Genomic DNA, 15,721 nt, shown 5'->3' with positions numbered 1-15,721 from the left:
GTCTCCAGGGCCCCGCTCCCTGCCAGCCTCAATGTGGCAGGATCAGGAAGGCGCAGGCTCTCTGGCAGCAGGGAGGGTGGTGCCTGCAGAGGAGACGTGCAGGAAGGTAGGCTGTGGTGGGGACTAGGAATCAGGGAGAGATGAAGAGAGAGATCCGAAGCAGCCTGGAGTTGGAGAAAGGCAGCAATGGATCCTGCCCCGCCCAATGCCACCAGCTCTCCAGACTTCCCCTCATCGCCTGGAAGGGGCTACACATGGCCTCCTCCCTGCACCAGAGCTGGGCAGTGCCGGGGGCGGGTAGGCGGCCCGGGCAAAGCAGCCGCCTCTGGGACTTCCTGTTCTCATCCTCAGCAAAGCCTGGCACGGGCCCTGAGGCATAGTTCTTTGGCCTGGACTGAGTAAATCCTCGCTGTTCTGAGGGCCCGGTGGCCCCTCGGGGTTGCTGTGAGCATCAGTGAGAGAATACAGTAACACTTAGCACAGTGCCAGTCCCAGGTGAGGGCTCAGCAAGCAGGAGCTCTAATTACTAACTGTTGGCACCTCTTCATGGTGCTTTGGACTTTCGACCCAGCGGTCACAGGCTCACACTCCTCTCAGTTCAGCCTCACACACCCTGTGCAGTATAAGACATGCACTTAACAGATGAAGAAACTGAGGCAAGTCTGGGCCCGTGGTCCCTAGCTACCCAGTGAGTTAGCAGTACAGAGAGGACAAGAGTTTAGCTCTCCTAAGTCTAGCATATGTTCACTTTCTTCTATAAAATATAAGACTTTAATCCTTATTTCAGAGTAGAGCATAACCCTTTGTCTGCTACCAGTCCTCCTGTAAAGTCAAAATATCAGAGAAATTTAGTACCGGAAGGTAGCCTTCAAAATGGTTCTACCCACTGATTTTCATGAGGCACAGAGAGGCTAAATACTCACTCAAGGTCACACAGCACAGAGCCAGCACTGGAACTTAAGGTGTTCTTTCCTCTATACTCGCTACTATTATAGGTCTTGGAACTTTTATCCCCATTTCAGAGATGGGAAAACTGAGCCATAGAGGTAAAACTATTGACTCCAGTCCCATAGCACTGCCTTTCAGGACACTGCTTCTTCAGTAACCTGGTGGCTCTAGTCTGATATTTGTGAACCATCTGCAGCAAAAGGGAAGGCCATGGAGTGAAATGTTGCTGTATTGGAAGTAACATGCTTTGCAAATTGTTTAAATTGCATTTCAGGGTCTGATTCCTCTTGCTAGAGAGATTGGTTTATGAATTCAGAGTAGGATTGTTTAAAATGCATTTCACATTTTAAATAACCATGGTTTTCTTAGGTGAGAAAGAATAACAGGTCAAAAACGCACACTCATAGGCTTTTCTGAAAGGTTACAATATAAAATGTTCTTTGCTGGAGGATATGAAGGCACTGGCTCTCTGTTTGACAAAGGAGAGGGCTCTGCTAGATAAATCCTGCATTATGAACAAATGAGAACTGTGTCCCTCTCTTCCTGATCAGCTTAATTCCTTGTTGCTTATCTGCAAATCCAATAATGCCAGGAAAACAAACCCCTTGGGCAGGCTGAGCTCAGGGGCCTGGACGCTCCTCCTCAGAAGCCTTTTTGTGTTTATAACTTCAGTTCCTGCTCCCTGGAGAGCAGGGCTCAGAAGCCCTGTCAGAAAGTGGGCAGGAGAACTTGTCTGGGAGTGACAGTTTTCCCAAGATGGGTCTTCCGGCCCCCAGCCCCAGTCCGGGGCCCTCTGAGCAGGAAACTCTCTTGATTCTCAGGGCAGAGCCAGGGAACTGGGGACCGAGCAGGTATTAAGATCCAGCATCCTTCCCGCACATCCCCTGTGCCCCTGCAAGATAAACAACCTGGCCCAAAATTGCAGGCATTTCTTGTGCCTGCATGCTTAGAGTGTGGTCACCTGGGTGTCATCTTGCTGCTATATCATACTCCACTAGGTGACTAAGGATATTTCAACTGCACAGCTTTTAAAATATTATTTATTTGTTTATGACATCCATGGTGCACTGACAGTATTTATTTACTGTTCATTTCCCCCAACGGGGGCAGGGGTATTTTCTGTGCTCTTTAGGGGTTACTAGGCGCTCATGGGAGCTGAAACCCAGACCTTATAGGAAACCCAGCACCTGGAAAGAGGAGCCACGTGTCAAAAGGTTGTGGTCCTAGGGTGGCCTAGCTGATGGCACTAGACTGTGTCTCTCTCACCCCGGGCAACTTTTTATGAGACCATTCATGTGTGTGCCAGCACGTGGAACTTCTTTATAGGACATTATTTCCTGCAATAGCGGATCCCATCCCATAAACCTGTTCCTCTGTCGTTAAAAACTCCCCATAAAGGGTGCTTAATGATCCCTCCTGTGAACACAGAATTCTTTACTTAACCGAGTCCCAACTGATAGACATTTTGTACCCCCAACTCCTGCCAATTTCTCCTATTAGAAATAAAGCTGTCATGACTATCTGTACATAAATGTAGCAGGATTCTTGCACAGAGTCGTGACACCAAGGCTTTTCTTTCCAGGGAGCAACTTTATTCGTGCCGACACCACTCAGTTGGGTTCGTCCCCGAAGAACTGAGCCCTGAATGCCACGTGGCATAGTTTTTTATACATTTTCTATTTTTTTGTCTCCCATATATGGTAACACACAAATATGCAGTCTGATTAAGTGGTCTCATGTTACAAGGTTGTGAGGAATGTTGTCACATACATGAATAGTCAGGTTGCCTTGAGGTTTTTTTTTTTTTTCTTCTTTCCTTAGGGAGGTGACCCTACCACACAAACTTTTGATTCCGTTGCATATTTCCCCTGGCTAGATTTCTAGAACAGGAATTAATGAGTCAAAGGGCTAAGGCTCTCATCATTTGGTTTTCTCTAGAGGATTGCAGTTAAGCCTGTGGCTCTAGAACTCTCTGGTGCCTGAGCTTGAATTTGAACTCTCCCACTTATTGTCTGTGTGACTTTGAGCAGGTTATGTAACCTCCTGTTTCTTCACCTGTAAAATGGGGATAATAATAGTACCTACCTCATAGTGTTGTTAGGATTCAATGAGAGGAACCATGTGTGTGAATAGGCATGACTCATGAGACGTCATCATAAAGCAAACTTTATTTTTGTCTCCCACGGTCTCTTTAATTTTATTCTATGGGGCTGCTCCCCCCTCCCGCCCCCCCCGCAAACCTAGATGAAATTATTGAGGATAAGTCCCATGACTTCTCTGGCCACTTTCAGGGAACCAAAAGTTGTCCTGTGAATAATTAATATGTCCTGTCTATTGCAATAAGCAAATCTTAAATTGCGGAGTTACCCATCATGATCTGCTGGAAGCCAGCTGCCTGCAGGAGAGGGTCCAGTTTGCAGCTCTGACTCTTTCTAGGGTCTAAAGTGAAGGGAAGGAGGGGAAGAAGAGAGGAAAGGGGCAGGAAAATTCTTCCTCCTCTCTCTCACGTGAGTGCCTTTTGAGGTTCTTGGAGACCATTCCATCGTTTGGGGTGTCTCCGTAAGCACAGCTCCCTCGATGTGAGTGATGCTTGCTCTCTATCCTCCATAGGACACTCTGGTTCCTTTCTCAGGCCCTGGGAAGCCCGGGCCTGTCCGCTCTGCCCACTGTCACCTCCTCCCACAAGGGGGGGGGTCCTCTTGACTGGGATCTAAGACAACCACATCTGGTCCTCTTGCTGGGACCCGCGTGGGCCCCCCGAAATACTCACGTATCCTTTGCCCACAAACCTGACCCTGAGTCAGCAGAGCCCTCTTGGCCATCAGGGCAGCCACCCCCCACCCGCTCTCTGGATTTGTAGGCATGAATCAGTTGCCTGTGCCCCATGGCCTCAGGACAATTATGGCCACATATGAAGCCATCCTGGGGGGGGGGGTCTCCAAGCCCCACTCCCTGGACTTGAGGCAAAGGCCATGTACCCTGCTGTGCTCCCACTGAGAGTCCGCTGGACCCTGAGGCTCCTTCTAAAATTCCTCCTAGACCTCCAGCAACATTTTTTGCAGACTGGCATATTTTTTTATGTATTAGAGGCGGGTGATGGGCACCTGGTCACAGACCCAGGTTTTCACTGCCTCTCTTCCAAGTCCCATTTGGGGCTATCCCACCTCACTTTGGTATGTTGTATCTGTTAACGTGGAGCCTCGACTGGAGAGTTGCATTTCATCATTACCTACTGCCCTTATTTGCTTTTTATGGAACATGTGGAGAAGGGCCAGGCACATAGCATGTACTCAACAAGTGATGGTCTCGTGTGACCCCAGCTCACAGGCTCCCCACTTACGTTCATTTCATCACTATTCCTTTTGACTTTATCCCTATTACCTTGTTTTATGCTTTACCATTTTATTTTTCCTGTGGACTGTGCTGGTTGTGGTGATGTTGGTCGTGATTTTAATTTGCTATTATCTTCTGCAGTTATTTGGAAAAATATACGTATTGTTTTTATTTTTTCAAAGTTTATTTATTTTGAGAGAGAGCGAGAGAGAGAGGGAGTACAGGTGGGTGGAGTAGGGGCAGAGAGAGAGGGAAAGAGAGAGAGAATCCCAAGCAAGCTCCACACTTTCAGCATGAGCTCAATGTGGGGCTTGAACTCACAGACTGTGAGATCATGACTGGAGCCGAAATCAAAGAGTCAGACACTTAACTGACTGAGCCACCCAGGCACCCCTACACATTTTGCTTTTAATTCTTCTAGTGCTTACGCTGCATTTTTTCAAATATGTCAGTAAGCCTATCTGCCTCACTTTAATCGTGGAGAAATGGGGCAGTGGGCACTGTCCGGCTGTCCACATATGCTACTGTTTTGCCATGATGTCTACCCAATGGCTTTGAAAAGACACTGGGCTCTGGTCTAGCGTCCGCTCATTTCTGTCCTGGACTTTCCAAATAGCCCGCTAGCAGTTGCCAATACCTCTGGCCTTGTCTCCCTCTGTCCGCCATTTTGCTCCCAATTATGTCTTTCTAAAAGTACATCTGGGAAGGTTACTCTTGGCTTCAAACCCTCAGTGATGCCTCATTAGCTCTAGAATAAAATCCACACTCCTCAGTCTGGTGTCCAGGGTGCCAGGGGATCTGGCCCTACCTTAACTTTCTAGGCCCTTCTCCTGCCACGTGGAACAGCTACCCTCCATGCCACCACACGGGTTTGCATTTTGGTTTTCAAGTGCATCGGTCACATATTCTCATATCCTGATGCCTTCACTCACGTCATCTTCTCTGTCTGGAATGCCCTTTGGTCAGAGACCAGCACAGCACTGGGCCAGTTGTAAAATCTCAGTAACTGGTAAGCTTCCCCCTTCCTTTCTTATTAGTCTCTCAGAATCCTTCAAGGCCCGATTCCAATGTCATCTTTTTCACTCTCAGGACAGATTTGTCCTAACCTGACTTCCCCTCCCTCTGGTACCACTGGCTGCCCCTCCTCTGTGCCCCCAGTACTTTGTACACCTGTACTGTAACCCCAGCACCTTGGTGCTTTCAGTCCCTCCTGCCAGATGGAATGCTCCCCAAGAGCAGCACTGGACCGGCCTGACACCTGCCCAAGCCCTGCGTGGACCTGCGAGCCCAGTCGGGTCCAGTCGATATATGATTGATTCGAATTGCCTTCCTTCCTCACCCTGCAAGGATGCAACACCAAGCTACTACGCAGGGCACCTTGGGACTTAGTGCCCAATCTAAATAGGTATTCACTTATTATTCATATCCGTTTGTTTCTAAAATTGATTAGAGGTGAGCCACACTCAATAAAACTGTTAAATTAGAAACAGAAAATTTAAGACTTCACATGGAAGTAGCAAAGTGCCAGAAGAAGGTGCTAACTTTCTTCCCTGGCTGAATGAGTGTCGCTGAGAGCAGCTTGCACTGGGGTCCTTCGGCTGGGGTGGCAGATATAAGGGTCTCCTTGGGGCTAAACTCTTTCACTCCCCTCACAAACCATGGCCCTGTCTGAGAATGCCTGAAAGGCAACAAGGAGAATTTAAATTCACAGAAAATATCTCACCCTTGCAGGATTTGGACAGTGGTGAGGAGGCCGTTGGGGGTTGCTACATGGCAGCATTTCGATAGAGATCACCTTGTTCCGCGGGCTAAATTTGAAAAGCTTAGGCCCTTTCTCAAGGGTCATTGTATAGCAGTTGTATTTTAACCATGGCCTAGTACAGTATTCCTCATGTGGCTTTCTGGAGTGGCTTTTCGATGGAAGCCAAGGGCATACACATAAAATGTCAACCAGGGGAGCTATTTGAGCAGGAAAACCCATTGGCAGTTCTCAGTTGAGTGTGAACTCTCACATACCCCTTTTAACTCACAGAAGCACACACTTAGATCCTCCCCATGCACACACATCAACACACCATCCAACAAACATTCTTGTGCAGACCCATTCAGATGCAGGGACACCTTACCACACACACACACACACACTCTGTCTCTCTCCCGCACACTCATACGTACATGGCACAGTCCCACTGGCTCCCACACATCCCATGGGCACACACAGCCTCTATAGGACATGGGGAGCTGTCTTATTTCTGCACCTCACTCTGCCTCCAGATTTTACTCCCTTAGGACAGAATCTACAGTATCTATTTAATAGATTCAATTACTTCAGGCTCCTGAGATCTTCCAACTTGATTTTGATTGCTTTAAGGTGTCAGATAATTTGGGAATGGGGGAAAGCAGCCTCAAATTCTTGAAGGGAAAATCTTCTAGGCTCTAGTCATCACCAAAGTGGCAGCTGCTGATGGAAGTTTGGGGAACATGGTCTGGATGGTGGGACCAGCCTCTTGTTGCTGGGCAGGGCTCCGTCCTCCAGTCCTACAGGACAGAGGGCCTCAGGGTAGTGCTTTGTTTGGCCTCCAAGGCAAGGACCAGTCCCTTTCTGCTGACCTTCCTGGGAGCCTGATCAGCGGAACCGAGGCCTATGCCAAATGTCCCAGCAGGCAAGGAAACAGCCCTGCTTTCTGCCCCCTTGCACTCACTCTGAGGTGATTTCTTTTGTCTGCCCTCTGTCCCCTGTGACAGGGATAGCTCTTGGAGGTTGATAAATAATCAGAGGTCACAGCCTTCAGAGAGTGTCAATGCTGTACCAGACAGAGATGGATCTAACCTGTCGTGCGCTCCAGAAACCAGAAGAAAGAGGCTGGGTGTGCATCCATGTGCACTGCACGAACGGTGATAGGGAGGAAGGAGGCGAAAGGCAAGGGCTGTGGACCCAGACTGCTGTGTGTGAATCCTAGCTTCACCGTTGAATAGCTCTATGGCTTTGGGCAAGATCTTTGCCTTCTGTGTGCCCCAGTTTCTTCTGCTATAAAATGGGTATGATAATAGCATCTCCCTCCTGGGGTGGTTGTGAGGATGAAATCAGTTACAGTGTAGAGATAGCACCTGGAGCTCAGCAAATGCTCCACACATTTGGTTATTGTTTTTATAGTTAATGGGCAAGGCCGCCAGGAGGAAAGCCTGGGAGAGTCCTGGGATGGGAAATCCTGGCCGTGGACCTAGGGCAGCAGGATGGGGCCCTCCTTCAGCGGAGCTGGTTCTTCTCATACTCTCCACCTCCGACACCCCGCCCCCTCTCCCCGGTGTGGTGGAGTCACCACACAGACCCTCTTCTGGCATGGTTACCGGGGTGTGTGCGCTGCTGAATCCAGGGCGCACATGAGGACACCCACATGTAGTGGGAAGAAAGTGCTCCTCAGCAGACCGCTGCCAGATCACCTGTCCTCGCTTCCCTGCTTCTGTCAGCCGGCTGTGGATTCACTAGCCTTCACCTCATCATGCCACGGCTTGCTTTAAAGTTGGTGTGAGTCACAGCCAAGACTTCCTCAGCACTCAGAGACTTTAAGATGACCTTTATTAATAAGTTTTTGCCTCCTTTTAAGTGTATCCCCTAGAAAGAGCTTTGGAGGACAGAGACCCTGGTTCTATTTCAGCTCCATCACTTTGTAGCTTTCTGTCCTTGGGCATCTTAGCACTATTGAGGCTTTATTCTCCAGAAATAGAAATAAAACACTTGCCTCTCAAGGCTGTTGTGTAGCTTAAATAATATAAATTCATAAGGGTTGGGAATGCAATAGACGGTTTATGTTCTCCTTGACTGCTATAGCTTAGAGGGGAAAGACTACTGCTGCTAGGAAGCAGCTCCTTCACAGAAAACCAGAGGTTCCCCGGGGACCTGTGAGGGGGTGGGGAGGGTGGGGAAGTGGAAGGGGCCAAGAAGGGAAGGCCAGCCTCTAGAGTTTGGACCAGCGGGTTCCCTGGGACCTCTTCTGTTCCAGACCTCAATCCTTTCCGGCACCGAAGGATCCCCTCCCCTCCCCCATCCCTCTTCCCACCCCCGATCTGAGCAGCGGTTCCCATCTCTTAGCGGAGATAGGTATGCTAGGCAGGCAGGTAGGAGTTAGAATTATCTCGGCTTCACAGAGGAAGAAACTGACGCTCGGAGGTCTAGGGACCCGCCCAGCGGCTTTGGTCTTAGCCTCGGGTGGGCGCGGGCGCGGTCACGTGTGTGGAGCTGGAGCCCCGCGGCTCCCGGGAAGGCGCGGGGGCGGGGGCGTTCGCAACGCCAGCGCCGGCCCGGGGGTGGGGTCTCCGCCGGGGGGCGGGGCGGGGCGAGGGGGGAGGGGGCGGGCCGCCACGCAGCACTCCGGCGGTCGGCGCGGGACCGAGCCCCTTTAGCAGCGCCGGGCCGTGGGGGCCGGCCTCTCCCGCCTCTACGCGCGCGCACGCCGGTCCGCCCGCCCGCCGCGGCCCCGCGCACTCCGCCGCTTCGCCCGTCGCGCCGCGCAGGCAGCCGCTCGCCGAGCCCGCGGCCGGGGCCCTGGCGTGCAGCGCGGGCCTCGGAGGGGCCCAGCGCCCCGGCCCGGGAGGATGCGGCCCGGGGCGGCCCGGCAGCTGAGCAGGGTCCCCGCGCCGGCCCCCGCGGGCCCCGGCTTCCAGAGCCGCAGCCGCCGCCCCGCCCCCGGGAGACATGACTTCCAAGCCGCATTCCGACTGGATTCCCTACAGGTACGCGGGAGCCCGTCCCACCTCCCCTTCGGCTCCGGGACGCGGGCCCGGCCCACTACCCTCCAGCGCTGAGGGCGAGGGCGCCCTCCACCCCGACCCGGGGCGCAGGGCTCCCATATCCATCCCATCCAACACTGCGGGCGCGGGCTGGAGGCGCTGGGCCTTCCTATCCCAACTTTGGGCCCCGGGCGGACTGAACCTGGCTGCCCTGCTTCATCTCCCGTCCGCCGGGGTTGCTGAAAGGGTCCAGAGCTCTGGGCCTGTGTGGGCCCTGGTTCGGTCCGGCAGCGCCATGTGGCCGCCTGGGGAAGGAGCGCACTGCTCTAAGCCCCCTCCTAGGCCCAGCGCACCGGGTCACATGCCAGTGTAGCCGTGGACAGACCCCCCCGTACAAGCTGCAGGCATGCACCTTCCGTGAGTGCATCCAGCCAAAGATGCTCCTGTTGGTCGGTTCACACACTCAAAGCATGAATTCCTGGAGACAGTTATTCTGAACCAAGATCACCGGCTGCTCATATACACATGCACCCTGTACGTCTCCCCACACACTGATTCTTGGGCTCACACGGGTATACTACTATCTGTGCACATACACATCCTGTATGGGACGATACCTGACACCTGCTACCCACTCACAGATACTACTCCTATCTTTCAGAGACTCAGAAATCCACTTGCTAACAGGTCCATACCTGGACGCACACCAACTCACAATACATAGAACTGCCTTTACATGCATAAGAACACTCATGAAAACACAGAAAGCACAGCCACCCTGTGTTCCCAGACTCTGGTCTGTCCCAAGGACAGCTGGGCTTTGCTACTTGTGTGGAGGTCCGGGTGGGGAAGGAGTGTGGGGGGTTTCACACAGGTGCAGGCCTTTCCCCCATGCACTCCATTCTCTCCCTTACCACTGGAATAGATCTCATCGTCATGGCAGCGCCAGATCCTTGGCCACCTATTGGCTCCTGGTTGCCATGGGCTACGGGGCTGTCTCTAGGCCTCCCAGAGAGGCATGTGTGTAAAATAGGTGCTGGACTGCTAGGGTCCACTATGTTAGTGTCTGCTTAGGTGCACAGGCCCGTGGGTTGTAGGAACAGACCCTCAGGACCCGCCTTGTAGCAGCCAGCTCTTGGGGAGGGACGGACCTGAGTCCAGTCACTGATAGGAAATACTTCTGACCGAGCTCTTCTATAGTCTGTCCAGACAGCATCCAAAATGGAAACCAGCTGAAGCCGCCTGAGGCTTGTTAAAAGCAGATCCTTCTGCAAACGAGCACCTGTCAACTGGCCTGGGGATTCAGGGTTTCTCTTAAGAACTGTTGTCTCTAATCTCAGCTCCTTTGGGGGCTTTAGGGTTTCCCAAGTTAGAATTTGTGGGTGCTCCTCCCACCGACATACCCACGTGCACACATACACAAGTCACTCCTAGGATTTCCTGAAGACCTAATGCAGTCACACCTCAGAGTCTCCCATATATCAGGGAGATATTTCTATCAGGAAACTGGGGCTTTGCTGACTCAGAAGAGCTGCTACCCTACACTGGGCATCCAGGCTAGGGGCACAGGTAGTTTCTGGAACATCCTGGCTTTCTTGACACACCTGTACTGAGGGGGTGCAGCCACAAGGAGTATCCTTAACCTTTTCTAGCCACCCAGCAGAGGTGCCTGGGGTAGTGCCTGTGGGCTGAGTGGCCTCCAGTGCTGTGGGAGTACGAGTATGGAGGAGCAGGTGGCAGGTGGTGGCCACAGACTAACTTCGGAGGGAGGGAAGGGACAGCACTTACAGACACGACGGTGTGGTTAGGGTCTGGCCGACTGGGGGCCGGGCCAGATCGTGGTTCAAGGAAGCCTCTCCCAAGAGCCAAAGACCAAAGACCAAAGCAATGCATAGAGTAAGTGCATAGGTCTTAGAGAAAGTCTGTCTCAAATAGGGGAGACTTAATCCTGCCCCTAGGAAAGGGGGCCCTGGAGAAGTGGGGTTGTCTCTGGGAAGTGGCATTGTCCTCCAGCAATCCCAGGGCACTGGCATCCTTCAAGGAGTGAGTTGGCACTTATTCCAGCCCAGGTCCAACCACTCCATTGCCCATCCCCTTCTTGGGCCCGCACACTGCACCTGGAGCACAGAATCTTATCACCCTGGCAGACTACCCCTGAGGAGCAGCTTGGCACCCTTGTGGCCCTGCCTGCTTGCTGTCCCATTGCTCTGTCACCCCTGCCTTTTTGCTCTGTGGCCAAGAGGGTGGGTCTCAAGCTGGGAGCAGGCTATAGTCAGAAGTTGCCCGAATCTCTCGTGCCTTGTTGGGGTCTTTGTGAGCGTGCACCGAGCCTGGGACGGCACTGGACTTTGGGTGTAGACTTCCAGAATGGGGAGGCCTGGGCTGAGAGGAGGAGATGCAAATTGCCTCCTTGGGTTAACTGGGCTGCTGATTGCAGTTAAAGCCACATGCCTGTGTGATCACAGAAAACTGGGGCAGAAGACTGGCAAGGCAGTTTACTTGCAGATGAGGGGGATGGGCACGTGTGCACGCGCTTTGGTATGAGGCTTCCCTCTGATGTCACAGCATGTCAGAACTGGAATGTGTTATTTGGTTTGGGGGAGAGAAGCCGGTCGATTTCTTATTAGCTCTCCTGGTGGGGGTTTTATTCCCTCTGTGATGGTTGCACCTGCGTTCCTTAGGCCTGGCTCATTTTCTTCTAAGCGACGCCAGTTGGTGATAATCTTCTTAAGGGTAATTGTGGCCCAGTTTACAATGATTACGGATTAATCTCACATTCTGACTCAGAAGGGAGCCATTTAGTTTATAAAGTTGAACAATTAGAAGAGCGTTTTGCCTTTTGATATGTTTCTGTTATTACTACTAATAATTTCCACTTCTGCCATTTTCTGTCCGTCTATGTTGTTCTTGAGTATTAAATGCCCTTCATTCCTGACTTCACAGCCTTCGATGAGCTGCAGGTGGAGTATTCAGAGTGGGGCGTGCTGGCCAGCCCCTGTCCTCAGTGCTCTGTCCGCATGGTCGTGCGGCCGTTGTCTGGTGTGTCCCCAGCCAGGCCCTGAACTCCTGGAGAGCAGGGACCTCATCTGGTTCTTGGCTGTGTGCCTGGCATGAGCCAGCATAGACAAGATGCCTGCTACTTTGAATCAAAGAGGCATCCCCAGATAGCTTTTAGGACTTCCCGGCTTTCCTGGCTCCACACCCAGGTTGTCAGCACACCCGAGGGATGTAGTACTCCCCTCTCAGAAAAAGGAATACTTCTGGAAGAGTGTGGGCCTAGGTTAGAGAATGAGAAGCTCGGCTGGAAGGGCCCTTGCTGTCCAGTCCTCAGTGCGAATGCTCTGTGCAGTAGCCTGCCATCAGATGGCTATGACCAGTAGAAAGTTCTTCCTTGGGGTGAGCCTCAGCATGCCTCTGGGTGTTCCCTCCTCTTGGCTCTTTTTGGGGTCCTCTCACCACTTCCTCACTACGCTTTCTGGAGAGTGGAATGGCCGCTGACCAAGCAAGACCTGACTCTTTCAGTTCTGCCTGTGTGGGGAGCCTCGGGGCGCCCTGGATGCTGTGGACTGCTGCTTTGCCTGTGGCAGCAGGAGCGAGGAGCAGAATCTCTCTCCACTCCCCGCCCAAACCCCCCTGGGAAGTCTTCCTGATGTTGCTTAGGGCAGAAGGAGAAGGAAACACAGGGGTGTAAGAGTGGACTTGGGGAGCAGGCATCCTGTTGGTACACTCAGATTGGTCTCTTCCCTCCTCCAGCACAGGCCTAGAGGCACCTGCAGCCTGCGGGGTGTGGCCTGTCCCACAGCAGTGGAGGGAGGCTGTTACTTCCTGGCCCGGGGCCGTGGCTGACCTTGAGTCCTCACAAAGCCTCCCCTCTCGGGGAATGGCTTTGGCTCACTGACTAGTCACCTTGAGGCCTCTGTAAACAGAACCCTGAAGTCTCATCAGGCTGATGTCAAGCCCTGTCTCCCCCATTCTGCCTGTGTCGGGAAGACCTAGGTTCGGGGACCCACATGTGAGACATGACCTTCTCCTGTTAGGTTTCTGTTAGTTAGACTCTGTTAGCTCTCCAGTGTCTTCTGAAGTCCTACTGTCTTTTTAAAAAGAAAAAAAAAATTTTTTTAATGTTTATTTTTGAGAGAGAGAGAGACATAATCCGAAGCAGGTTCCAGGGCCTGAGCTGTCAGCACAGAGCCCCAGGATCTGTAAGATCATGACCTGGGCCACCCACGTGCCCCTGAAGCCCTACTGTCTTAATGAACAGTTTAGTATCGCTTCTACTTTGCGTCATTTGAAGTCTGCTGAGAGGCCTGCCTTGTCTTTAGGTCATCAGTAAACATGCCAACCAGGGCAAGCAGGATGCTAGAAACCTTCTCTGACTATGGCATGCCCTATTGTTGCAAAGATCTTTGAGTGTCTGTCTTACTGGAGAAGCATGCCACTCACGTGGCTTCGTCGTGCCCGTGGGTGACCATCACTGGTCCCTTCGAGTCCGTGTGGAAGCCTGGCTGTGCTGTCCTCCCGTTTTCCCTGATAGGTCTGGGGGCATGTGCCCTGACTTGCCAGTGGCCTGGGCTTGCTCCTGGTGGTCACTGGGTCTTCTAGCTGCTCACTTGGCCTGTCCCGTGATCTTAACCTGGGGCCTACATAAGACTCGTTGATCTGCAGGCTATAATTTCTTCCCCCATCTGAACATAAGGCTGCATTTGCATACTTCCAGCAACTCTCCAATTTCTTTTTTGTTCTTTAGAGAGCACCAGCTGTGGCTCATGGTCCTCATTTGCATGGCTGAGCATTAGAATCACCTACGTTTCTTGTTTTAAAAGAGAGAGTGCGGTGAGGGATTGACTCTGGGGTAATTTCCCCAGCAGTTCTGAATTACCAAGTCAGGCCCTCGTGCCCATAGCAGTTTTAACGCACCTGCTAAGTTTGGGAATCAGTGGTTGGAACGGAGAGGGTCCATCCGGGGAGGCTGGGACTCTTCTTCCTTCTGGGGCTCCCTCTGTTCCCAGCTGTACTGTTTCCATGATGTTCCAAGCAGCCACTAAGCAACGAAAGCACAGGTCTGAATGTGCCGGGGTGGGGGTAGGGGAGTCTGGCATTGGGTACAGGGGTTGTGGCCTGGCCCCCTGGGTGGTCTTTCCTCCTCTGGTAGGCCATTTCCCTGATTCCCTGGGTCCGACAGGGGCAGTTTCCACTGTGATTGAGTGGAAGGAATGAGGGAGTAAAAGGGGAGAGAGTGAATTGGCCATGGAGTATGGGCCTGTCCCTGGGTAGCCTGGCCCCCAGGCCTCTGGTCAGCTCTGGTGGGTCAGCTGAGCATGTAGGGTGGCATCTGAGATGAGAGGCAGGGAACCGGCTTCCTAAATGTGTTGTTCCTGTCTGGCCCTTCCATCCCATGGGAGAAGAAGTGCCCCCACTCTCATTTGTTGTCAAGCACGGTTTTCTCTCCAGATATCTGTTGGGCATCTCGGAGGGAAGCAAGAGGGTATGGAGGGGCTCTCCTTGGAAGGTGAAGGGGCCACCTTGTTGGTCCTGGGCAGAGTGGATGGATTGATGGACACCGCAGCCTGGGTTTCTCTGACCCTCATGAGCCAGTGTGGCTCATGGTCCTCATTTGCATGGCTGATCATTAGCATCACTTACGTCTCTTGTTTTAAAAGCGAGGGTGAGGTGAGGGATTGACTCTGGGGTAATTTCCCCAGCAGTCCTGGATTGCCAAGTCAGGCCCCAGTGCCCATAGCAATTTTGTGGTGCTTTCCTGGGTCTCCCTGGTCTCGTCCCCAGCAGGAGAAGCCTGTAATGAAGGAGCCACCAGGGTCAGCTGGAGGCCCCATCCATCAGTGTCCTGTCTCCTGTCCGAGGCTCCTGGCGGGGCTGCAGCTGGCAGCCTGGGTTTGGCAGTGGTTCCATAATTGGAGCCCGAATTGTTAAAAAGCCATTACTGTCTCCTCTGTGGTTATCATTTAATGCTGCCTAGAATAGTGCCCATCAGAGGCAGTGTCGGTGAGAAAGGAAGGTGCTGAAGCGGGAGCTGAGAGGCAGGGCTGTCTGGAGGGGTGGGGCCCGGGCCTGCTGAGGAGGTGAGAGGGGTTTCCTTGACTCCCTGGAGACAGCCATCCTTGTTGTCATTGTGCTCCTCAGCAGCTGGTGTTTGCGGGGTTTCCGTTATCCACCAGGGATGGGTGTCGTGTGCCCCGGATACATTGCGGCTAGGCAGTGCAAGCCTATCCCTGCTGGGGGACCGTGGTTCGCCTCGTGCCTTTGTGGCTTTCCTAGAAACAGTGCTGTGCCAGGAGCCTGTTCACTGTACCTGCTGCTGCCTGCTGTCGGAGCCACTCCATGTAGGTGCATTAATTGCCGGCCCTCCTGGGTGGGTCTTGCTCAGCCAGGCACGTTGTGACTCACCGGGCACAGGTTGCTTCTCCCAACTGCCGCCCCCAGCCTGCATGTACCCGCCCCCCGCCCCCACGGCTGCTCCAACAGGCATGGTGGATGGCTCTCTAGGCACCTCCAGGCCGAGTTTCTGGAATCTCTTCAGAAGCCTACCCCTAGTTCATCCATCTTTCTGTTCATCCGTCCGTCTCCGGTGGTGAAGTCCATTCTGCTTATAATCTTATCACTGTTGCTAAAGCTGCTAAAGCCTGCAGCTCTTCATCTTTCTCCTCCATCAGGGAAAGGAGATGGGGCCAGAGGAAGAGCAAGGCAGCTTCCT

At 52.7% G+C, this 15,721-nt stretch overlaps 1 protein-coding gene across 4 annotated transcripts in view; it reads left to right on the top strand.

The window, feature by feature from the left end:
• Window positions 1-15,721, top strand: part of TUB (TUB bipartite transcription factor) — an 85,143-nt gene that overhangs the window by 55,062 nt on the left and 14,360 nt on the right. Inside the window, exon 1 of one of the 4 annotated variants that reach the window (XM_019456208.2) lies at window positions 8,639-9,012. The exons of the other annotated variants lie outside the window; for them this stretch is intronic. Within the exon in view, the coding sequence (XP_019311753.1) occupies window positions 8,975-9,012 (38 nt within the window). The 5' untranslated portion in view covers window positions 8,639-8,974. Of the gene's footprint in view, window positions 1-8,638; window positions 9,013-15,721 lie in introns of those variants that run through there. 4 annotated transcript variants of the gene reach the window in all.

This window comes from Panthera pardus, unplaced genomic scaffold (assembly GCF_024362965.1).
Source record: "Panthera pardus isolate Hobbes unplaced genomic scaffold, ASM2436296v1 HiC_scaffold_12, whole genome shotgun sequence".
Classification (NCBI taxonomy): Eukaryota; Metazoa; Chordata; class Mammalia; order Carnivora; family Felidae; genus Panthera; species Panthera pardus.
The sequence above is the reverse complement of the archived record's forward strand: the minus strand, read 5'-3'. Positions and strand labels throughout refer to the sequence as shown.